General features: G+C 49.7%; 1 protein-coding gene and 1 long non-coding RNA gene across 4 annotated transcripts in view; both read left to right on the top strand.

Annotated features, from left to right (window-relative positions):
* The window catches only part of LOC144736717 (uncharacterized), a 38,950-nt gene extending 27,855 nt beyond the window's left edge, over window positions 1-11,095 (top strand). For both annotated transcript variants that reach the window (XR_013588805.1, XR_013588806.1), the window contains exons 3-4: window positions 7,891-7,957; window positions 11,024-11,095. This is a non-coding gene — a long non-coding RNA (uncharacterized LOC144736717). The remainder of the gene's footprint in view (window positions 1-7,890; window positions 7,958-11,023) is intronic.
* LOC144736793 (uncharacterized) overlaps window positions 1-25,588 on the top strand; it is an 870,278-nt gene that overhangs the window by 336,497 nt on the left and 508,193 nt on the right. Inside the window, exon 1 of one of the 2 annotated variants that reach the window (XM_078619441.1) lies at window positions 12,522-12,640. The exons of the other annotated variant lie outside the window; for it this stretch is intronic. Coding sequence (XP_078475567.1) covers window positions 12,526-12,640 — 115 coding nt within the window. The 5' untranslated portion in view covers window positions 12,522-12,525. Of the gene's footprint in view, window positions 1-12,521; window positions 12,641-25,588 lie in introns of those variants that run through there. 2 annotated transcript variants of the gene reach the window in all.

The following is a 25,588-nucleotide window of genomic DNA, read 5'->3' as shown; positions in this document are numbered from 1 at the left end:
TGAGTGGTGAGGAAGAGTGGTGAGGGTGAGTGGTGATGGTGAGGGGTGAGTGGTGAGGGTGAGTGGTGAGGGTGAGGGGTGAGTGGTGAGGGGTGAGTGGTGATTGGTCAGTGGTGATTGGTCAGGATGAATCGTGAGGGGTGAGGGTGAGGTTGAGTGGTGAGGTTGAGTGGTGAGGGTGAGTGGTGATGGTGAGTGGTGGTTGTGATGGTGAGTGGTGAGGGTGAGTGGTGAGGCTGAATGGTGAGGGTGAATGGTGAGAGTGAGTGGTGAGTGGTGAGGGAGAGTGGTGAGGGTGAGTGGTGATGGTGAGGGTGAGTGGTGAGGGTGAGGGGTGAGTGGTGAGGGTGAGTGGTGACGAAGAGTGGAGAGGTTGAGTGGTGAGTAGTAAGGGTGAGTGGTGACGGTGAGCGTTAGTGGTGAGGGTGAGTGGTAAGGGTGAGTGGTGAGGGTTAGTGGTGAGGGTGAGTGGTCAGGGTGAGTGGTGAGGGTGAGTGGTGAGAGTGAGTGGTGAGCGGTGAGGGTGAGTGGTTGTTGTGAGGGTGAGTGGCAGTTGTGAGTGGTGATGGGTGAGTGGTGAGCGTGAGTGGTGAGGGTGAGTGGTGAGGGTGAGTGGTGAGGGTGAGTGCTGAGTGGTGAGGGTGAGTGGTGAGAGAGTCGTTAGTTTTGAGGGTGAGTAGTGAGGTTGAGTGGTGAGGGTTAGTGGAGAGTGGTGAGTGGTGATTGGTCAGTGGTGATTGGTCAGGATGAATCGTGAGTAGTGAGGGTGAGGTTGAGTGGTGAGGTTGAGTGGTGAGGGTGAGTGGTGAGGGTGAGTGGTGGTTGTGACGGTGAGTGGTGAGGGTGAGTGGTGAGGCTGAATGGTGAGGGTGAATGGTGAGGTTGAATGGTGAGGGTGAATGGTGAGAGTGAGTGGTGAGTGGTGAGGGTAGGTGGTGAGGGTGAGTGCTGAGTGGTGAGGGTGAGTGGTGAGAGAGTTGTTAGTTTTGAGGGTGAGTGGTGAGGTTGAGTGGTGAGGGTTAGTGGAGAGTGGTGAGTGGTGATTGGTCAGTGGTGATTGGTCAGGATGAATGGTGAGTAGTGAGGGTGAGGTTTAGTGGTGAGGTTGAGTGGTGAGGGTGAGTGGTGAGGGTGAGTGGTGGTTGTGACGGTGAGTGGTGAGGGTGAGTGGTGAGGGTGAGTGGTGAGGCTGAATGGTGAGGGTGAATGGTGAGAGTGAGTGGTGAGGGAGAGTGGTGAGGGTGAGTGGTGATGGTGAGGGGTGAGGGTTAGTGGTGAGGGTGAGTGGTCAGGGTGAGTGGTGAGGGTGAGTGGTGAGGGTGAGTGGTGAGCGGTGAGGGTGAGTGGTTGTTGTGAGGGTGAGTGGCAGTTGTGAGTGGTGAGGGTGAGTGGTGAGGGTGAGTGGTGAGGGTGAGTGCTGAGTGGTGAGGGTGAGTGGTGAGAGAGTCGTTAGTTTTGAGGGTGAGTGGTGAGGTTGAGTGGTGAGAGTGAGTGGTGGTTGTGACGGTGAGTGGTGAGGGTGAGTGGTGAGGCTGAATGGTGAGGGTGAATGGTGAGAGTGAGTGGTGAGTGGTGAGGAAGAGTGGTGAGGGTGAGTGGTGATGGTGAGGGGTGAGTGGTGAGGGTGAGTGGTGAGGGTGAGGGGTGAGTGGTGAGGGGTGAGTGGTGATTGGTCAGTGGTGATTGGTCAGGATGAATCGTGAGGGGTGAGGGTGAGGTTGAGTGGTGAGGTTGAGTGGTGAGGGTGAGTGGTGAGGGTGAGTGGTGGTTGTGATGGTGAGTGGTGAGGGTGAGTGGTGAGGCTGAATGGTGAGGGTGAATGGTGAGAGTGAGTGGTGAGTGGTGAGGGAGAGTGGTGAGGGTGAGTGGTGATGGTGAGGGTGAGTGGTGAGGGTGAGGGGTGAGTGGTGAGGGTGAGTGGTGACGAAGAGTGGAGAGGTTGAGTGGTGAGTAGTAAGGGTGAGTGGTGACGGTGAGCGTTAGTGGTGAGGGTGAGTGGTAAGGGTGAGTGGTGAGGGTTAGTGGTGAGGGTGAGTGGTCAGGGTGAGTGGTGAGGGTGAGTGGTGAGAGTGAGTGGTGAGCGGTGAGGGTGAGTGGTTGTTGTGAGGGTGAGTGGCAGTTGTGAGTGGTGATGGGTGAGTGGTGAGCGTGAGTGGTGAGGGTGAGTGGTGAGGGTGAGTGCTGAGTGGTGAGGGTGAGTGGTGAGAGATTCGTTAGTTTTGAGGGTGAGTGGTGAGGTTGAGTGGTGAGGGTTAGTGGAGAGTGGTGAGTGGTGATTGGTCAGTGGTGATTGGTCAGGATGAATGGTGAGTAGTGAGGGTGAGGTTGAGTGGTGAGGTTGAGTGGTGAGGGTGAATGGTGAGAGTGAGTGGTGAGTGGTGAGGGAGAGTGGTGAGGGTGAGTGGTGAGGGTGAGTGGTGATGGTGAGGGGTGAGTGGTGAGGGTGAGTGGTGAGGGTGAGGGGTGAGTGGTGAGGGGTGAGTGGTGAGGGTGAGTGATGACGAAGAGTGGTGAGGTTGAGTGGTGAGTAGTAAGGGTGAGTGGTGATGGTGAGGGTTAGTGGTGATGGTGAGTGGTGAGTGGTCAGTGGTGAGGGGTCAGGGTTAGTGGTGATGGTGAGTGGTGAGTGGTGAGGGTGAGTGGTGAGTGGTGACGTTGAGTGGTGAGGGAGAGTGGTGAGGGAGAGGGGTTAGGGTGAGTGTTGAGGGTGAGTGTTGATGTTGAGGGTGAGTGGTGAGGGTGTGTGGTGAATAGTAAGGGTGAGTGGTGAGAGTGAGTGGTGAGGGTAAGGGTGAGTGGTGAGTGGTCAGTGGTGAGGTTGAGTGGTGATTAGGAAGGGTGAGTGGTGAGTGGGGAGGGTGAGTGGTCAGGGGTGAGGGTTAGTGGTGAGGTTGAGTGGTGAGTAGGAAGGGTGAGTGGGGAGGGTGAGTGGTCAGTGGTGAGGGGTCAGGGTTAGTGGTGAGGGTGAGTGGTGAGGGTGAGTGGTGAGCGGTGAGGGTGAGTGGTTGTTGTGAGGGTGAGTGGCAGTTGTGAGTGGTGATGGGTGAGTGGTGAGTGGTGAGCGTGAGTGGTGAGGATGAGTGCTGAGTGGTGAGGGTGAGTCGTGAGAGAGTTGTTCGTTTTGAGGGTGAGTGGTGAGGTTGAGTGGTGAGGGTTAGTGGAGAGTGGTGAGTGGTGATTGGTCAGTGGTGATTGGTCAGGATGAATGGTGAGTAGTGAGGGTGAGGTTTAGTGGTGAGGTTGAGTGGTGAGGGTGAGTGGTGAGGGTGAGTGGTGGTTGTGACGGTGAGTGGTGAGTGGTGAGTGGTGAGGGTGAGTGGTGAGGCTGAATGGTGAGGGTGAATGGTGAGAGTGAGTGGTGAGGGAGAGTGGTGAGGGTGAGTGGTGATGGTGAGGGGTGAGGGTTAGTGGTGAGGGTGAGTGGTGAGCGGTGAGGGTGAGTGGTTGTTGTGAGGGTGAGTGGCAGTTGTGAGTGGTGAGGGTGAGTGGTGAGGGTGAGTGGTGAGGGTGAGTGCTGAGTGGTGAGGGTGAGTGGTGAGAGAGTCGTTAGTTTTGAGGGTGAGTGGTGAGGTTGAGTGGTGAGGGTGAGTGGTGGTTGTGACGGTGAGTGGTGAGGGTGAGTGGTGAGGCTGAATGGTGAGGGTGAATGGTGAGAGTGAGTGGTGAGTGGTGAGGAAGAGTGGTGAGGGTGAGTGGTGATGGTGAGGGGTGAGTGGTGAGGGTGAGTGGTGAGGGTGAGGGGTGAGTGGTGATTGGTCAGTGGTGATTGGTCAGGATGAATCGTGAGGGGTGAGGGTGAGGTTGAGTGGTGAGGTTGAGTGGTGAGGGTGAGTGGTGAGGGTGAGTGGTGGTTGTGATGGTGAGTGGTGAGGGTGAGTGGTGAGGCTGAATGGTGAGGGTGAATGGTGAGAGTGAGTGGTGAGTGGTGAGGGAGAGTGGTGAGGGTGAGTGGTGATGGTGAGGGTGAGTGGTGAGGGTGAGGGTGAGTGGTGAGGGTGAGGGGTGAGTGGTGAGGGTGAGTGGTGACGAAGAGTGGAGAGGTTGAGTGGTGAGTAGTAAGGGTGAGTGGTGACGGTGAGCGTTAGTGGTGAGGGTGAGTGGTAAGGGTGAGTGGTGAGGGTTAGTGGTGAGGGTGAGTGGTCAGGGTGAGTGGTGAGGGTGAGTGGTGAGAGTGAGTGGTGAATGGTGAGGGTGAGTGGTTGTTGTGAGGGTGAGTGGCAGTTGTGAGTGGTGATGGGTGAGTGGTGAGCGTGAGTGGTGAGGGTGAGTGGTGAGGGTGAGTGCTGAGTGGCAGAGGTGTGGACTCGAGTCATGTGACTTGGACTCGAGTCAGACTCGAGTCATGAATTTGACGACTTGCGACTCGACTTGGACTTGCATAACAATGACTTTGTCCCACCTATGAGATGTGGACTCGAGTCATGTGACTTGGACTCGAGTCAGACTCGAGTCATGAATTTGACGACTTGCGACTCGACTTGGACTTGCATAACAATGACTTTGTCCCACCTCTGCTGAGTGGTGAGGGTGAGTGGTGAGAGATTCGTTAGTTTTGAGGGTGAGTGGTGAGGTTGAGTGGTGAGGGTTAGTGGAGAGTGGTGAGTGGTGATTGGTCAGTGGTGATTGGTCAGGATGAATGGTGAGTAGTGAGGGTGAGGTTGAGTGGTGAGGTTGACTGGTGAGGGTGAATGGTGAGAGTGAGTGGTGAGTGGTGAGGGAGAGTGGTGAGGGTGAGTGGTGATGGTGAGGGGTGAGTGGTGAGGGTGAGTGGTGAGGGTGAGGGGTGAGTGGTGAGGGGTGAGTGGTGAGGGTGAGTGATGACGAAGAGTGGTGAGGTTGAGTGGTGAGTAGTAAGGGTGAGTGGTGATGGTGAGGGTTAGTGGTGATGGTGAGTGGTGAGTGGTCAGTGGTGAGGGGTCAGGGTTAGTGGTGATGGTGAGTGGTGAGTGGTGAGGGTGAGTGGTGAGTGGTGACGTTGAGTGGTGAGGGAGAGTGGTGAGGGAGAGGGGTTAGGGTGAGTGTTGAGGGTGAGTGTTGATGTTGAGGGTGAGTGGTGAGGGTGTGTGGTGAATAGTAAGGGTGAGTGGTGAGAGTGAGTGGTGAGGGTAAGGGTGAGTGGTGAGTGGTCAGTGGTGAGGTTGAGTGGTGATTAGGAAGGGTGAGTGGTGAGTGGGGAGGGTGAGTGGTCAGGGGTGAGGGTTAGTGGTGAGGTTGAGTGGTGAGTAGGAAGGGTGAGTGGGGAGGGTGAGTGGTCAGTGGTGAGGGGTCAGGGTTAGTGGTGAGGGTGAGTGGTGAGGATGAGTGGTGAGGGTTAGTGGTGAGGGGTGATTGGTGGTGGTGAGGGTGAGTGGTGAGGGTGAGTGGTGAGCGTGAGTGGTGAGGGTGAGTGGTGAGGGTGAGTGGTGATGGTGAGTCGTGACGGTGAGTGGTGATGGTGAGTGGTGAGGGTGAGTGGTGATGGTGAGGGGTGAGTGGTGAGGGTGAGTGGTGAGGGTTAGTGGTGAGGGTGAGTGGTTAGGGTTTATGGTGATGGTGAGTGGTGAGGATGAGTGGTGAGGGTGAGTGGTGAGTGGTGAGGGTTAGTGGTGAGGGTGAGTGGTTAGGGTTTATGGTGATGGTGAGTGGTGAGGATGAGTGGTGAGGGTGAGTGGTGAGGGTAAGTGGTGATGGTGAGTAGTGAGGGTGAGTGGTGAGGGTGAGTGGTGAGGGTGAGTGGTGAATGGTGAGTGGTGAGGGTAAGTGGTGATGGTGATTAGTGAGGGTGAGTGGTTAGGGGTGAGTGGTGGGGATGAGTGGTGAGGGTGAGTGGTGAGGGTCAGTGGTGAAGGTGAGTGGTGAAGGTGAGTAGTAAGTAGTGAGGACGAGTGGTGAGGCTGATTAGTGAGTAGTGAGGGTGAGTGGTGAGGGTGAGTGGAGAGGGAGAGAGTGAGTGGTGAGCGTGAGTGGTGAGGGTGAGTGGTGGTGGTGAGGGTGAGTGGTAAGCGTGAGTGGTGAGGGAGAGGGTGAGTGGTGAGGGTGAGTGGTGAGGCTGAATGGTCAGGGTGAATGGTGAGAGTGAGTGGTGAGTGGTGAGGCTGAATGGTCATGGTGAATGGTGAGAGTGAGTGGTGAGGGTTAGTGGTGATTGGTGATTGGTGAGTGGTGAGGGTGAGTGGTGAGGGTGAGTGGTGAGGGTGAGGGAGATTGGTGAGGGAGTTTGGTGAGTGGTGAGTTGTGATGGTGAATGGTGAGGGTGAGTAGTGAGTGGGAGTGGTGAGGATGAGTGGTGAGTTGTGAGTGGTGAGTGGTGAAAGGTATTGTCAAAGCCCGGTGGGCTTTGACAATACCTTAGTATCTGTGTATATATGTAAGGTTATTAAGAAATATATTTTTCACCCGGGCAACGCCGGGTACTTCTGCTAGCAAGTATATAAATCACATACTCTTTGGTTCTTTGGGTAAAGTCACGTAGGTAGAAAAATAGAATAAAAATAATAACCACACGCACACCAAGTCTCCATCCACAGGCATTGCCGAGCAGCATGGCAGATGCTGAGCGCCCCTCACAGCTCCCTTGGCGCTGGGCTCGGTGTGGCACTCAAAACCCTCCCGGTCACTCGCAGGGCCTCTAGAGCAGCGGTCCCCAACCTTTGTACTCATTTTGGCTAGGGTTAGCTTGTGGGCTTACCAAAACTGTGACTCAGATTAGTGCGCAGTGCGGGAAAGAGGCACGGACGGAAGTGGTAAATAAAATGGGCAGGCCACGCTCGGACTAAAATAAGTGTCGGATTCTGACTTCTCATAAGGAGCTCACAACCTAGATCCCTCGTATGCGCAGTTTACAGTAGGGTTCGTGCTCCTATGATAATCTAATGCCGCCGCTGATCTGACAGGAGGCGGAGTTCAGACGGTAATGCAAGCGATGGGGAGCGGCTGTAAATACAGATGAAGCTTCACTCGCTCGCCCACTGCTCACATCCTGCTGTGCGGCCCGGTTCCTAACAGGCCACGGACCGGTACCGGTCCACGGCCCGGGGGTTGGGGATCCCTGCTCTAGAGCACCACATTGTAATTCTCACATAACTTGAAAATTAAATGTATGTATGCTCAATATGCACACGTTTGAGCCACTGCTCACTAGAATGCATGTGACTGTGGGAGCCACACGCACGCCAAGTCTCCATCCACAGGCATTTCCTGGCGGCGTGACAGACGCTGAGCGCCCCTCACAGCTCCCTCGACGCTGGGCTCGGTGTGGCGCTCACAACCCTCCCGGTCACTTGCGGGGCCTCTAGAGCAGCGCCATGCGTCCCGCCGTGGGTGGAGTTCTCTCCCTCTGTGCGGGGCGCGCTGCTCGCAGGCTCAGGGGGGGTTGTGCTCGCGCCGCTCTCCTGCAGCTCCCGCATCCCAGGCGCGACGCGGTGCGTGGCGGTGACGCCACCGCGACCCGTGGGGAGGGCGTGGTCACAGCACGTGGGGGGGCGCGTGTCCCGTACCGCGTGGGGTTGTGGGGGGCGCCGCATAGCCACTCTGCTCCCTGTTCGCGTTACAGCAGCGGCTGTCGTGTTGAGCTCTCATGGCCCCGATCTGTACACCTCGAGTCTTGTAGCTGGATCCTGGCTGGGACCCTAGGTTCCTTAGGCATGGGAATTGGCAGTCGGTGCTGTGGCAGAGAACGCCACTCACAGTCGGAAGATTCACCGTTAAATCTTCTTTGGGGGACGACTTGACCCACTATCTCCCTGGGTGGGTAAAATGAGTTATGTTTATTAGGGAGCTAGTTATGCTGTAGAGATTATGGCATCTGCCATGGGAAGGTTGAATATCCACCATGTGATCCCAATAATCTGGCTTGATTCAATGAACTCGAGTGCGACCGCAGTAAACGGGATTGTGCTGCTGCTGTGACAGATGAGAGATTCAAGAAGAAAACGGAGCAGGTGCGGATTCTACTGGATGACCTGAAGAAGCTCTCCAGGTGAGAGAGACGTCTCCTCACTCGTAATGGGATTCTCTGCTTCTTCACGTTTAGCTAAAGACAAAGAGGTGATGTTCTCCCGGTTCAATGGTTACAGTGAGGAGTGCAGCTGATACTTGAATCCCAAACGACTTCTCCCAGTGCAAGACCGAGACAGTGGACGTGGCGATGCCTACGGGAGGTGAGGTGACACCGAGGGAGATACGGCGGGACACACAAGAGACACAAAGAGAAGGGTGGACATGAGACATCAATGCACTTTCAGAGAGACACGGGTAAAGGGACATAGCGACACTGCGGGAGGCATTGGGATACAGACAGTGATAGAGAAACATGGGAATTGAGGCCCTGGAAGAAGCACAGGGAGAAGGGAGAGAAATGAGAGATGAGAGGGATTTATAGAGAGTATTTATGTTAATATGTTTTCAGACTCTTTATAAGCACCCATAGACACCCATGCGCAGGAGGGGAAAACACTTATCCCCATACAGATACAGTGAGGGGAAAAAGTATTTGATCCCCTGCTGATTTTGTACGTTTGCCCACTGACAAAGAAATGATCAGTCTATAATTTTAATGGTAGGTTTATTTGAACAGTGAGAGACAGAATAACAACAAAATCCAGAAAAAACACATGTCAAAAATGTTATAAATTGATTTCAATTTAATGAGGGAAATAAGTATTTGACCCCCTCTCAATCAGAAAGATTTCTGGCTCCCAGGTGTCTTTTATACAGGTAATGAGCTGAGATTAGGAGCACACTCTTAAAGGGAGTGCTCCTAATCTCAGCTTGTTACCTGTATAAAAGACACCTGTTCACAGAAGCAATCAATCAATCAGATTCCAAACTCTCCACCATGGCGAAGGCCAAAGAGCTCTCCAAGGATGTCAGGGACAAGATTGTAGACCTACACAAGGCTGGAATGGGCTACAAAACCATCGCCAAGCAGCTTGGTGAGAAGGTAACAACAGTTGGTGCGATTATTCGCAAATAGAAGAAACACGAAAGAACTGTCAATTTCCCTCGGCCTGGGACTCCATGCAAGATCTCACCTCGTGGAGTTGCAATGATCATGAGAACGGTGAGGAATCAGCCCAGAACTACACGGGAGGATCTTGTCAATGATCTCAAGGCAGCTGGGACCATAGTCACCAAGAAAACAATTGGTAACACACTACGCCGTGAAGGACTGAAATCCTGCAGCGCCCGCAAGGTCCCCCTGCTCAAGAAAGCACATATACATGCCCGTCTGAAGTTTGCCAATGAACATCTGAATGATTCAGAGGACAACTGTGTGAAAGTGTTGTGGACAAAATGGAGCTCTTTGGCATCAACTCAACCCGTCGTGTTTGGAGGAGGAGGAATGCTGCCTATGACCCCAAGAACACCATCCCCACCGTCAAACATGGAGGTGGAAACATTATGCTTTGGGGGTGTTTTTCTGCTAAGGGGACAGGACAACTTCACCGCATGAAAGGGATGATGGACGGGGCCATGTACCGTCAAATCTTGGGTGAGAACTTCCTTCCCTCAGCCAGGGCATTGAAAATGGGTCGTGGATGGGTATTCCAGCATGACAATGACCCAAAACACACGGCCAAGGCAACAAAGGAGTGGCTCAAGAAGAAGCACATTAAGGTCCTGGAGTGGCCTAGCCAGTCTCCAGACCTTAATCCCATAGAAAATCTATGGAAGGAGCTGAAGGTTCGAGTTGCCAAACGTCAGCCTCGAAACCTTAATGACTTGGAGAAGATCTGCAAAGAGTGGGACAAAATCCCTCCTGAGATGCGTGCAAACCTGGTGGCCAACTACAAGAAACGTCTGACCTCTGTGATTGCCAACAAGGGTTTTGCCACCAAGTACTAAGTCATGTTTTGCAGAGGGGTCAAATACTTATTTCCCTCATAAAAATGCAAATCAATGTATAACATTTTAGACATGCATTTTTCTGGATTTTTGTTGTTGTTATTCTGTCTTTCACTGTTCAATAGACCTACCATTAAAATTATAGAGTGATTATTTCTTTGTCAGTGGGCAAACGTACAAAATCCAGCAGGGGATCAAATACTTTTTTCCCTGTGTAGCAGCAGTTCATTAGACCACTTGCTCTACTGCCTTCTCCTGGTGATCCAGGGTTTGGCAACTCGACGCCCACGGGAAGGAAGTTTCACAATTATTATGTGATCCACCAACCCCCACCTCCACAATGCTGGATTACAGGCCACGTGCATAGCCACCACCACCCGGCTGAGAGAGGTGAGCGAGGGATTATAGAGATGGAAGGGATTAACAGAGAAAATGTAGAGAGATGAGAGAACGAACGAGACACGGGGACCCTGAGCTCAGCAGTGCAGGCGACTGCCGGCTGCGTGATCTGGGTGGTGCTGGGCGAGGAGGGCTCCTCGTAGCTGCCCTGCGTGGTCTCGCGAGGACGCCGCCTTGTGGGAGTGCCGCTTGTCGCCGAGTGCACTGTTTGACTTCAGCGCCCACCGCGGTTATTGCCGCAACGTGTTCAATGTACATACGCACGGCGCCTGCTGCACAGTGGACGGTAAAGATCCCACGGCGTCATTCACAAGAGCAGGCCGTTCTATTCCGGTGTCACGGTCCAACTTGGACAAGTTTTAAACAATTACAGAGCCCAAAAATTACTCCATTTGAATTTACGGCAATTATCGCCTCCTGCTGTAAAACTTGGCAGGTCTCTCCTGAGAAAGTCATGATACTCAGCGAGACTTTCCTGGGCAAACAAGCATGATAACAATAATAAACATAACACTGCTTAGAAGTTACATAACATCACATTTTAGGTATTTTATTTTTCTTTGCATAAAATGTGCTTTTACAGTCAGACAAGAAACTTTAATTGAATATTAACATATCGGGTGGTCAGATTTAATCGTTCACGATCTAATACACCGATCGGAAATCATATATCAAACAAATCTATAATACTCTGCATACACATTAATCACATTTCTATCTATTACATTTGTGTATTAGCATTCTATTCGATTTTAAAACAAAGTAACTCTAATCCTCAACCGTACCCCTTGTTTTCCAGGTTTGACAATTCCACTGTCCCAACCCTATTGAGGATTGATGATATCTATGATCCATACAACATGGAGGAAAAGCATGCCCTTGCAAGAGCCTTCAAAAAGGAGGGGGGTATAGGTGGGTGCTGCTCCTCACTACACAGCACAGCGAGTGCAATGTAACGATAAACTCTCCATCTCCCTGATGGACCTGGCTGTTTGTCAAAAGAGCTAATTTTGTAGCGGGTGTTTGTCTTGCAATGAGGTAACTGCTGGGTGTGAGTGTGACAGTTTCTGTTCAACATCCCAGATGTGGATGGCAGCTCTAGAGCAAAGCCCACCCAGGGGGTAGAACGAGCATCTCTTGCTCCTCGCTGCTCCTGAGCTTGTCTCCTCGATGACACCAACTACCATGGGACACGTGATACACTGGCTCATGGCAGTGGTGTCTGGACGAGTTCCTCCATGGCCTTGAGTAGCCCAGTGCTGCAGCAGATGCCCTTCGTGTACCCTACCCAGGCTCAGTCTGTGTGCGCTGTGCCCGTGTGGTTCACTGTGGCACATTCACCACTGGGCGATCCTCTGAGTGAGAATCCCGCTCGGCTCATGAATTGGGCCTCGTAGCCTCTCTGTGGCTGTGCCTCAGGACCCTCCCACATTCCCTATCACCCTGCAGTGTCTCTCCCTCTCCTCCCTCACCTTGCATTTGCCCTGCAGTGTCCCTCCCTCTCCCACTCTCTCTGCATTAGCCCTGCAGTGTTGCTGCCAGTTCCCACTCACCCTGCATTAGCCCTGCAGTCCGACTGCCTCTCCCCACTCATCCTGCATTAGCCCTGCAGTGTCGCTTCCTCTCCCCACACCGGGTGCAGAGAGAGTCATGTGGACCAGAATCAATGCGAGCTGTGAGCCTTCTTTCCGATGATGGGGATTGATCAGCAACTTGTCAATGCCTGTATCCAGGTTGGTGAGACAGTGGGTGGCTTTCAGAGTAGCCTGGGGAACATCTGAACTCCCTCCAGCGAACGATCGATGCAGGCAGTGATGTACGACATGGTCCGTGGTTTGAGACTGGTGACCACAATCACACTGTGGACGATTCTCCATTGTCCACTGGTGCAGATCACTGCACTGAAATGTCCTGGTGCAGTTCAATGTAGGTGACTGCGGAGTGAATGAACACCAGGAGGGCATGAGAGCAAAGTGAACGCGGCTGAGTGCTGCGCAGAAATGAGCTCCTGCGTCAGCACAGGTGCTGTGGTTTATCTGTACACAGCCATGGACAGTCGTGCTAGAGTCACGTGGTCGATAGCACACGTGCACTATCAGCTGTGGTCATTTGAGGCAGGTTCACGTTGCTGTTGTCTGCGTATTTTCACAAAATGTAAACGCTCTTCCGAGGGACAGCAAAGTGAAGGTGCATAGACACAACACATGTTGATTGTTAAAACACATGACCCTGTGTAATTTCTCACATGATACAGACATGAGTATTGTGTCTGATGAGTCACGTCGTCTCTCAGAGCTCTACATGAAGATGCTGACGTCTCTCTCGCCGGATGCCTCCAACATCCTGGACTCCCTACAGAGAGTCATGGAGTGGAGCACTAGCAACGTGCTGCGTTATGTTAGAACCCCAGATCCGAGTGAGTACCGCACCCACACCGGGGATTCCCATGAACCGTACTGCACTCTCACCAGGCATTCCTGTGAACCTTCACCCCTTTAGCCATGTGCACGAGTGAAGGGTCCAGATTCTTGCCCCACTGATCGGACACCTCACTCAGCCAGCGCCTCCTGCACAGTCCATGTTTAATCTGTGTCCATGCTGAGAAATATTCATTCGTACAGTGAGGGAAAAAAGTATTTGATTCCCTGCTGATTTTGTACGTTTGCCCACTGACAAAGAAATGATCAGTCTATAATTTTAACGGTAGGTTTATTTGAACAGTGAGAGACAGAATAACAACAACAAAATCCAGAAAAACGCATGTCAAAATGTTATGAATTGATTTGCATTTTAATGAGGGAAATAAGTATTTGACCCCCTCTCAATCAGAAAGATTTCTGGCTCCCAGGTGTCTTTTATACAGGTAACAAGCTGAGATTAGGAGCACTCCCTTTAAGAGTGTGCTCCTAATCTCAGCTCGTTACCTGTATAAAAGACACCTGTTCACAGAAGCAATCAATCAATCAGATTCCAAACTCTCCACCATGGCCAAGACCAAAGAGCTCTCCAAGGATGTCAGGGACAAGATTGTAGACCTACACAAGGCTGGAATGGGCTACAAGACCATCGCCAAGCAGCTTGGTGAGAAGGTGACAACAGTTGGTGCGATTATTCGCAAATGGAAGAAACACCAAAGAACTGTCAATCTCCCTCAGCCTGGGGCTCCATGCAAGATCTCACCTCGTGGAGTTGCAATGATCATGAGAACGGTGAGAAATCAGCCCAGAACTACACGGGAGGATCTTGTCAATGATCTCAAGGCAGCTGGGACCATAGTCACCAAGTAAACAATTGGTAACACACTACGCCGTGAAGGACTGAAATCCTGCAGCGCCCGCAAGGTCCCCCCTCCTCAAGAAAGCACATATACATGCCCGTCTGAAGTTTGCCAATGAACATCTGAATGATTCAGAGGACAACTGTGTGAAAGTGTTGTGGACAAAATGGAGCTCTTTGGCATCAACTCAACTCGTCGTGTTTGGAGGAGGAGGAATGCTGCCTATGACCCCAAGAACACCATCCCCACCGTCAAACATGGAGGTGGAAACATTATGCTTTGGGGGTGTTTTTCTGCTAAGGGGACAGGACAACTTCACCGCATGAAAGGGATGATGGACGGCGCCATGTACCGTCAAATCTTGGGTGAGAACCTCCTTCCCTAAGCCAGGGCATTGAAAATGGGTCGTGGATGGGTATTCCAGCATGACAATGACCCAAAACACACGGCCAAGGCAACAAAGGAGTGGCTCAAGAAGAAGCACATTAAGGTCCTGGAGTGGCCCAGCCAGTCTCCAGACCTTAATCCCATAGAAAATCTGTGGAGGGAGCTGAAGATTCGAGTTGCCAAACGTCAGCCTCGAAACCTTAATGACTTGGAGAAGATCTGCAAAGAGGAGTGGGACAAAATCCCTCCTGAGATGTGTGCAAACCTGGTGGCCAACTACAAGAAACGTCTGACCTCTGATTGCCAACAAGGGTTTTGCCACCAAGTACTAAGTCATGTTTTGCAGAGGGGTCAAATACTTATTTCCCTCATTAAAATGCAAATCAATTTATAACATTTTTGAGATGCGTTTTTCTGGATTTTGTTGTTGTTATTCTGTCTCTCACTGTTCAAATAAACCTACCATTAAAATTATAGACTGATAATTTCTTTGTCAGTGGGCAAACGTACAAAATCAGCAGGGAATCAAATACTTTTTTCCCTCACTGTACCAACTCATCAAATACCAGACTGCGGTCACACAGTGAGAGTACTGACACAGTGAGAGTATTGAAACAGAGTGAGTACGGACATTCTACGCCAGTCCTGAGACACAACAACAACAACAGCTGCAATTCACCACTAATTGGCGCTGACAGGTCATGGGACAGACCCAGGTGCCATGGGGTGACTGACTGAAACAACTGGTAGATGATCCATCTGTACCCCCTGCTTTTCCAACGTACTGCACGTTAGCTGTCCGGCGCTCTGCTCATTGATGTGAGCGTCACTCCTCTGCCCTCCGCTGTTGACACACAGAGTACTGACACACAGAGTACTGACACACAGTCAGCACTTCCACACACAGTGTACCGCCAAGCAGGGTGAGTACTGTCACAGTGAGTACTAACACCGGTGAGGGTGCGGTACCATTCTGCTCTTGCACATGGCGATATGTCCAGGAGCTAAATACCAATGTAGAGGTCTGCAAGCCATGAGAGAGGGCTTCAGGAGAGAGTTTGTGTAGCTTTGCTATTCCTCCATTGAAGGAGCACAGACTTCAGTGGTTCACTGCAGTGCTTCTCAACCTTTTTTGGCTACTGTACCCCGTTTTGATTTGTATTACAACCAGTTACCCCATTGCCTGACCCAATATGGTTCTGAGAAATAAACGTTTGAATAATGAATATCAACAATGTAAGCACATTAAGCACAATGACTGTCACAGTCCAAAGCTAGTAGGGGGGGGGGGGGTGCACACAAACAGTAATTACAATTCAATGGTAAACTTGGCCTTGTCTTTCACCGGTGAGCCTCGTCATCCTGGGGGCAGTGGGGATACTGCAGTGATTAAGATTCGTTTAAAGCTCAGTTTGTTTCTCTGCTTTGTCTTGATCTGGGTCATTGCAGAATAGGATGATTCACACAGGTCGGTTGATCCAAAAGGTAGCAGCTGATTCAAAACATTCTTCCCTCCTTCTGAACTAAACACCACAACTATGAGAATATTGAGCCATCAAATCTCATCAGCAGGCCACGGTCTGAGTACACTTCCAAAAGTATTTCTCCCAAAGACTTGGAGGAGAGGGTTACTTTTGTTGTTTTCTGGAAAAACAATTTTGATTTTGCCCCCAGTCCAACCCAGCAGATCTCTCCTCAATGTCAGGGAAGTATGACTTGAAATCACAAGTCAGGTTGGCCAAATGTCCCTCTATTATTGGCTTAATTTGAGCTCTCTCAAACTCCTCATTGGAAATGTTTGCATCTATTTACTATTTTACTATTTTTATTTTACCAAGTAAGACCCACTGAGCTATGTAGCTCTTTTTCAGAAGCGACCTGACTACAAATCATAGCTCAAACACATATTCTTAGGTTTTTTCGGTAAAGTCACGTAGGTAAAACATCAAAATTAATGAAAATAAAATAAAACAAAAATCACGACGTTTCGGAGGCAACACAAGTCTCCGTCATCAGGTGGGACCGTCACAGCCGAATTAGCTGCATCAAGTGAGGCACTGATTCAAGAAGTAATCCCTTATAAGCAAGTTGAAGGGGGGAGGAGAAGGGGGGGGGAGCTCATCAGAATGTGGTAGCCAATGAAAAACAATGGACTACGGCTTGGACGAGGTTGCTGCTGTACACGCCAACACAATGGACAGAGAGGGAGGAGGGGAGGTCTGATACACATGATAGACAAAAGAACGAAAATGCCCATGTTTATACCAATGCTGGCTGAACAATGAAGAGAGCACTGCCAAAAAATAACTGGGGATGTTAACACTCGGTAAAGTAAAGTAAAATAGTGCCTGTCAGATAAGATGGTCCAAAAAAGTGTAATTAAGTCTTTTTTGCGTGGTTGATAACATCTTTCCAATGATTACTAAGTTTGTACCATCATCACGGTTGAAATTATGTCTGTGTTTGTATATTTGTATGGCTTCGTGTACAAACCTTTGATGGTAGCCGGGAGGTTTGCAGAGAACCTTGGTCTCGGAAAAGACAATTTCATGAGAGCCCACCGAGTTGTAGCAATGATCGGTATAAACATGGGCATTTTCGTTCTTTTGTCTATCATGTGTATCAGACCTCCCCTCCTCCCTCTCTGTCCATTGTGTTGGCGTGTACAGCAGCAACCTCGTCCAAGCCATAGTCCATTGTTTTTCATTGGCTACCACATTCTGATGAGCTCCCCCCCCCTTCTCCTCCCCCCTTCAACTTGCTTATAAGGGATTACTTCTTGAATCAGTGCCTCACTTGATGCAGCTAATTCGGCTGTGACGGTCCCACCTGATGACGGAGACTTGTGTTGCCTCCGAAACGTCGTGATTTTTGTTTAATTTTATTTTCATTAATTTTGATGTTTTACCTACGTGACTTTACCGAAAAAACCTAAGAATATGATTCCTTGCAGTCACGAAAGCTTCAAATCTAGAATTAATGCCCTCTACGGGGAGGAATTCCACCTATCTGTTAGAGTTTTTAACAGACAACGAGACAAGAAGTCACAGCTTCTCGAGATGCTGGCCTTCCTCAAGAGATGCCGAGATAACAAGGTAATACCCATCGCTTTCACACTCACATCCGCTGCTGTGTCCTCACCGAACTCTAAACAGATCTTATTTAAAGCTAGCCTATCACTAATCTCGGAGAGAATAAGGTTACTCCGATCTGAACTCGATAATTTAGACAAGACTCTCCTACAAACACATTTAATGTTAACACAAAAAATGTCACCTTCTGATTGGAACCACGTTGATAACATGACTTCTGCTTCTGCTGACTCAATGTCAGCCAAATGCAAAGCTAACCTGATTTCTAAATTCAACCTCCTATCTAAGAAGAAACCAGAGCCACACATCGCAAAGCTGGATGTTAACAAGACCGTGATTAATCAGAGTAACATCCCAATTTCTGACACTCTAAAAACGGTACTGGCCAAAGGACTAAATTTCGCCGTCACCCCTAAATATATACCAGTAGAGGATATGATTTCTCAGATTGATGTAGCCCTCAGAGGCATAGGACACATCCATGCGGATGTAGCAAGAGCTGAAATAGCTACTATTCTTAAGAATGCTAAGAAACCCACTAGTAACATCAGCAAAAACGAACGCTCTGAACTCGCGGACCTAAAAAAGAGAGATGATATAGTCATCCTCTCGGCAGACAAGGGCAATGCCACGGTCATCATGGATAAAGATTCATACAACAACAAAATCCTGGACCTTCTTAATGATGGGAGTTACTCCAAAATTAAAAACGATCCCACTAAAAGCCTAACGACGAAAACCAACAGCATCATCACGAGTTCGACTTCCCTAATCGAACCAAGCAAACGTCCCTCTCTAAAACCATCGGCGGCAAGACCTCCCAGACTCTATGGTCTTCCCAAAATCCATAAGGAAGGTACCCCGCTACGACCCATTGTGTCGACGATAAACTCTCCTACGTACAAACTAGCCCGTTTTCTATCAGATACTCTGCTCCCTTTCACAGGCAAGACCTCTTCGGCAGTACTCAACTCAACCCAATTAGTCTCTATGGTTAAGGACATGGTACTATCTCCTGATGACATCCTCGTCAGCTTTGATGTAGTATCTTTGTTTACCAAAGTCCCAGTACCGGACACCCTAACAATAATTGAGGACTTAGTCCAACATGGATTGAATTCTGATGCACCTGCGCTGGTTAGGCATTGCCTCACCAACACATATTTTACCTGGAATGGCACCTTCTACAAACAGAATGAGGGTACCCCTATGGGCTCCCCTTTGTCACCAGTTATAGCCAACATGTTCATGGAAAAGTTTGAATCAGACGCCATCCAGACATCTACCCTGCGTCCTTCCCTGTGGAAGAGGTATGTGGATGACACTTTCGTCATCTGGCCACATGGCCTCCCAGCATTGAACCACTTCTTGGACCACATCAATTCTAGACACCCATCCATCCGATTCACCATGGAAGTGGAGAAAGACGGTAAACTACCATTCTTGGATATTCTGTTTGAGAGGAGGCCTGACGGATCCTTGGGACATTCTGTCTACAGGAAAGCCACCCACACAGATTCCTACTTGAAACCGGATTCCCACCACCACCCATCTCAAAAGAATTCTCTCATCAAAACGCTATACCACAGAGCCCATGGCATTTCTGACAAACACCACCTGACCGGTGAATTAAGACATGTACATCGGGCCCTCAGGATGAACGGATACTCTGACCGTACTATCCGCCAAGCTGTCTCTCCCACCACACAGAAACAGCCACTTGAAACTCCGACCAAAACCATCACGTTACCATACATAGCAGGCGTGACCAAAAAGATCTCCAAAATTCTAAACAAACATAAGATCCAAGTCCGATTCAGTACAGTACATAAAATCCGTGATCTGATTCCATCTGTGAAGGATGTCGTTCCTGACTTACAGTATCCTGGAGTCTACAAATTGAGTTGCATTTGTGGTGATTGCTACATTGGAGAAACGAAACGTCATGTTTCTGATCGTGTCCGCGAGCACAAGTCAGATCTGAAACACGGCAGAACTGATTCTTCTGCCGTTGCCGATCATTGCTACAACTCGGTGGGCTCTCATGAAATTGTCTTTTCCGAGACCAAGGTTCTCTGCAAACCTCCCGGCTACCATCAAAGGTTTGTACACGAAGCCATACAAATATACAAACACAGACATAATTTCAACCGTGATGATGGGTACAAACTTAGTAATCATTGGAAAGATGTTATCAACCACGCAAAAAATACTTAATTACACTTTTTTGGACCATCTTATCTGACAGGCACTATTTTACTTTACTTTACCGAGTGTTAACATCCCCAGTTATTTTTTGGCAGTGCTCTCTTCATTGTTCAGCCAGCATTGGTATAAACATGGGCATTTTCGTTCTTTTGTCTATCATGTGTATCAGACCTCCCCTCCTCCCTCTCTGTCCATTGTGTTGGCGTGTACAGCAGCAACCTCGTCCAAGCCGTAGTCCATTGTTTTTCATTGGCTACCACATTCTGATGAGCTCCCCCCCCCCTTCTCCTCCCCCCTTCAACTTGCTTATAAGGGATTACTTCTTGAATCAGTGCCTCACTTGATGCAGCTAATTCGGCTGTGACGGTCCCACCTGATGACGGAGACTTGTGTTGCCTCCGAAACGTCGTGATTTTTGTTTTATTTTATTTTCATTAATTTTGATGTTTTACCTACGTGACTTTACCGAAAAAACCTAAGAATATGATTCCTTGCAGTCACGAAAGCTTCAAATCTAGAGCTCAAACACATGTTTCTAAATGTGGAAGGAAAAACCAGAGGACCCAGAGAAAACTGCACATGACCACGGGGAGAGAGACATGCAAATTCCAAATATACAGGCGTCGAACCCACGACCTCCTGCGTACTAGGCAAGGTAGTTAACATCTTGCACTGTGACGCCTGAGGGAAGCAGGTAGAATTCAGGTTTTTTTATGAAACCACCAACTTGCCATATGCATTTAGAATGTGAGTATGATTGCCTTGCAGGAACAGATTCAGTTCGTTCAGCTTGATGAATACATCTGCAAGACAGGCTAGTTGTGCTCGCCATTCAGTGTTTGACGCATGGTGGCCAATGGAGATGTGAGCTCTGACAGACAGCTGTGCACTTCAGCTCGTAGTTCAAAGTCTGTTCAGTATTCTCCCTCTAGACAGCCAGCGCACCTCTGTGTGAAGTCATTGTTGCTCGAAATTATATCATGTATGATATAATTTCACACATTTATACATCACCTCACGTACCCCCAGGGATCCGCGTACCCCCAGTTGAGAACCACTGGTTTACTGCATAGTTCTTAGTTTGGGTTGCATGGCCACAGTCGCACTGTGACTTGTCTTTAATTTTACATTTGCGAAGGAGATGAAGCAGTGAATGGTTTCACCAGTCTCTTCAAGGACGAACGTCAAAGCCAGGTGGTGTGATGTTTGGGTCTCAATTGAGGTGTTTATTCTGGATATCCGATTAGCACGGCTGGCTACGTAGGATGCGAAATAAGTTCAACACACACACATACTTACATGTCCGCATTGTTCCATCTGTTTGCTATAATTGTTCTGGATCTGGGTGAGATTCTAGGATGGAGAGAGCAGTGCGATCCCAGCAGGACGACCGGGATTTGATTTAGTAACGAGGAACAGTGTTGAGGTCTTGGTTGATGGGTCGGTGGTTGTCGTTGGTAAGAAGATGTGGAAACTTCCTTGCAGTTTGCGCAATGTCTCTGTGGATTATTAGTGGCAGAATGTTCACGAGAATAGGGAGACAGAGGACTGGTGTCAGTGTCAGTGTTCCGGGTGAGTGCTGACACATTGAGTCATGACACAGTGAGCATTGACCCACAGTGAGTACTGACAGAGTACGGACACATTAAGTAGTGACATGCAGTAAGCATTGACACAGAATGAGTACTGACAAAGAGTGATGACGCATAATAGGAGTCCAGATAAACTGAGGACTGACACAATGAGAGTACTGACACAATCTGAGTACTGACACACAGTGAGTACTCATACACAGTTAGAGTACTGCCACACTAAGTACTGACACGGAGTGACTAGTGACACAGTGAGGGTGCTGACACAACGTGAGTAATAAGACAGTGCAAGTAATGACACAGCGAGTGTATTGACAGTGACATATTGAGATTGCTGACACAGCACTGTACTGACACACTCATGGGACTGACACAGTGACAGTATTGACATGAGTGTATGGACACACAGTAAGTACTGACACAGTAAGCACTGACATAGTTAGTAGTGACACAGAGTGAGTAGTGACACACAAAGTGAGTAGTGACAGTGAGCAGTGACACACACAGTGAGAAGTGACACGCAGAGTGAGTAGTGACACAGAGTGAGTAGTCACACACCACAGTGTCTCGTTTACGACCGCCACGTACCCAGTGTGCTCGCTGTGCCATATTCCTCAAGGACCGTGAGCACCTTTTTTGCCACACTGCTGCTGCTGCTGTTGTTGTAGCTGCTGCTGCTGTAGCTGCTGCTGCTGTTGTAGCTGTAGCTGCTGTTGTAGCTGTAGCTGCTGTTGTAGCTGTTGTTTTTGTTGTAGCTGTTGTTGTTGTAGCTGTTGTTTTTGTAGCTGTTGTTTTTGTTGTAGCTGCTGTTGTTGTAGCTGATGCTGGCTATCATCCGCCGTGTCACAAATCAACATCGACTTACACAGCGAGAGAGCTCACACAGTGTGAGTACTCACTCTCAATGTGTGTAAGTACTTACACAGTGAGTACTGACACACAGTGAGAGTACTCACTGAGCGGCAGTACATACACTGAGTACTGGGGCACACAGTGAGCGTAATGACAGTGAGAGTACTCACACATGGTGAGTACTGACACACAGTGAGAGCACTGACAAAGTGAGAGCACTGACACACAGTGAGAGTGCTGACACACAGTGAGAGTACTGACACACAGTGAGAGTGCTGACACACAGTGAGAGCACTGACACAGTGAGAGCACTGACAGAGTGAGAGTGCTGACACAGTGAGATTACTGACACACAGTGAGAGTGCTGACACACAGTGAGAGCACTGACACAGTGAGAGCGCTGACACACAGTGAGAGTGCTGACACACAGTGAGAGTACTGACACAGTGAGAGTACTGACACAGTGAGAGTTTAACACGTAGGCTTTCGCGACCAATATTATTCATAATCAACGTTTTTGGGTTTAGATCGCGTAACCCTCCACCACCCGACAGGGCCAATCAGTGAAAAAGTGTCACGTTGCCAAAGACAAATAGTTCACTGCTTTAGCCCACCGGTGTGTTGAAGCGTGAAACCACAACATTTACAATTTGAGTACGACGTTTCGCTGGTAATTGCATCCAGCATCATCGGGCAAATCGCCAGAATGGGGAGGCTCTGCTGTGTCTCCCGTTCTTATATAGAGCAGCAGCAGTGAGAGTGCTGACGCGCAGTGAGAGTGCTGACGCACAGTGAGAGTGCTGACGCACAGTGAGAGTGCTAATGCGCAGTGAGAGTGCTGACGCGCAGTGAGAGTGCTAACGCGCAGTGAGAGTGCTAATGCGCAGTGAGAGTGCTGACACACAGTGAGAGTGCTAACGCGCAGTGAGAGTGCTAATGCGCAGTGAGAGTGCTGACACACAGTGAGAGTGCTGACGCACAGTGAGAGTGCTGACGCACAGTGAGAGTACTGATGCACAGTGAGAGTACTGACACAGTGAGAGTACTGACACACAGTGAGAGTGCTGACACACAGTGAGAGTACTGACACAGTGAGAGTACTGACACACAGTGAGAGTGCTGACACAGTGAGAGTACTGACACAGTGAGAGTGCTGACGCGCAGTGAGAGTACTGACACACAGTGAGAGTAGTGACACAGTGAGAGTACTGACACAGTGAGAGTATTGACACACAGTGAGAGCACTTACACAGTGAGAGTACTGACACAGTGAGAGTGCTAACACGCAGTGAGAGTACTGAGAGTGAGAGTGCTGACACAGTGAGAGTACTGACACAGTGAGAGCACTGACAGTGAGAGTGCTGACACACAGTGAGAGTACTGACAGTGAGAGTGCTGACACAGTGAGTACTGAGAGTGAGAGTACGACACAGTGAGAGTGCTGACACACAGTGAGAGTGCTGACACACAGTGAGAGTACTGACACAGTGAGTACTGACACAGTGAGAGCACTGACACAGTGAGAGTACTGACACACAGTGAGAGTGCTGACACACAGTGAGAGTACTGACACAGTGAGAGTGCTAACACGCAGTGAGAGTACTGACACAGTGAGTACTGACACAGTGAGAGCACTGACACAGTGAGAGTACTGACAGTGAGAGTGCTAACTCGCAGTGAGAATACTGATGCACAGTGAGAGGACTAACACAGTGAGAGTACTGACACAGTGAGAGTGCTGACACACAGTGAGTACTGACACACAGTGAGTACTGACAGTGAGAGTACTGACACAGTGAGAGCACTGACACAGTGAGAGCACGGCCACAGTGAGAGCACTGACACACAGTGAGAGTACTGACACAGTGAGAGTACTGACACAGTGAGAGTACTGACGCACAGTGAGTACTGACACACAGTGAGTACTGACAGTGAGAGTACGACACAGTGAGAGTGCTGACACACCGTGAGAGTACTGACGCACAGTGAGAGTACTGACACAGTGAGAGTGCTGACAGTGAGAGTACTGACACACAGTGAGAGTACTGACACAGTGTGAGAGTACTGACAGACACAGAGTACTGACACACAGTTAGAGTGATGACACACAGTGAGAGTGCTGACACAGTGAGAGTGCTGACACAGTGAGAGTACTGACACGCAGTGAGAGTACTGACACACAGTGAGTACTGACACACAGTGATAGTACTGACACAGTGAGAGTGCTGACACACAGTGAGAGTACTGACGCACACAGAGTACTGACACACAGTGAGAGTGCTGACACACAGTGAGAGTACTGACACAGTGAGAGTACTGACACAGTGAGAGTACTGACACACAGTGAGAGTGCTGACAGTGAGAGCACTGACACACAGTGAGAGTACTGACACACAGTGAGAGCACTGACACAGTGAGAGCACTGACACAGTGAGAGTACTGACACAGTGAGAGTACTGACACACAGTGAGAGTACTGACACGCAGAGTGAGTACTGACATGCAGAGTGAGTACTGACGCGCGGAGAGAGTACTGACATAGTGAGAGTACTGACACAGTGAGAGTACTGACGCGCAGTGAGAGTACTGCCGCGCAGAGAGTACTGACACAGTGAGAGTACTGACAGTGAGAGTACTGACGCACAGTGAGAGTACTGACGCGCAGAGAGAGTACTGACGCACAGTGAGAGTGCTGACACAGTGAGAGTATTGACACACAGTGAGAGTACTAACACAGTGAGAGTACTGACAGACAGTGAGAGTACTGACACACAGTGAGAGAACTGACACAGTGAGAGTACTGACACACAGTGAGTAATGACAGTGAGAGTACGACACAGTGAGGGTGCTGACACACAGTGAGAGTGCTGACACAGTGAGAGTACTGACGCACAGTGAGAGTACTGACACAGTGAGAGTACTGACACAGTGAGAGTACTGACAAAGTGAGAGCACTGACACAGTGAGAGTACTGACACAGTGAGAGTACTGACACAGTGAGAGTACTGACACACAGTGAGAGCACTGACACACAGTGAGAGCACTGACGCACAGTGAGAGTACTGACACAGTGAGAGTGCTGACAAACAGTGAGAGTACTGACACACAGTGAGAGTACTGACGCGCAGTGAGAGTACTGACACACAGTGAGAGCACTTACACAGTGAGAGTACTGACACACAGTGAGAGCACTTACACAGTGAGAGTACTGACACAGTGAGAGTGCTAACATGCAGTGAGAGTACTGACAGTGAGAGTGCTGACACACAGTGAGAGTGCTGACAGTGAGAGTGCTGACACAGTGAGTATTGACAGTGAGAGTACGACACAGTGAGAGTGCTGACACACAGTGAGAGTACTGACACACAGTGAGAGTGCTGACACACAGTGAGAGTACTGACACAGTGAGAGTGCTAACACGCAGTGAGAGTACTGACACAGTGAGTACTGACACAGTGAGAGCACTGACACAGTGAGAGTACTGACAGTGAGAGTGCTAACACGCAGTGAGAATACTGACGCACAGTGAGAGGACTAACACAGTGAGAGTACTGACACAGTGAGAGTACTGACACAGTGAGAGTACTGACACAGTGAGAGTACTGACACAGTGAGAGTTTAACACGTAGGCTTTCGCGACCAATATTATTCATAATCAACGTTTTTGGGTTTAGATCGCGTTATTTATAAATGTGTCGTAACCCTCCACCACCCGACAGGGCCAATCAGTGAAAAAGTGTCACGTTGCCAAAGACAAATAGTTCACTGCTTTAGCCCACCGGTGTGTTGAAGCGTGAAACCACAACATTTACAATTTGAGTACGACGTTTCACTGGTAATTGCATCCAGCATCATCGGGCAAATCGCCAGAATGGTGAGGCTCTGCTGTGTCTCCCGTTCTTATATAGAGCAGCAGCAGTGAGAGTGCTAACGCGCAGTGAGAGTGCTGACGCACAG

Source organism: Lampetra planeri, chromosome 3 (assembly GCF_965212315.1).
Source record: "Lampetra planeri chromosome 3, kcLamPlan1.2.h2, whole genome shotgun sequence".
Taxonomy (NCBI): domain Eukaryota; kingdom Metazoa; phylum Chordata; class Hyperoartia; order Petromyzontiformes; family Petromyzontidae; genus Lampetra; species Lampetra planeri.
The sequence above is the reverse complement of the archived record's forward strand: the minus strand, read 5'-3'. Positions and strand labels throughout refer to the sequence as shown.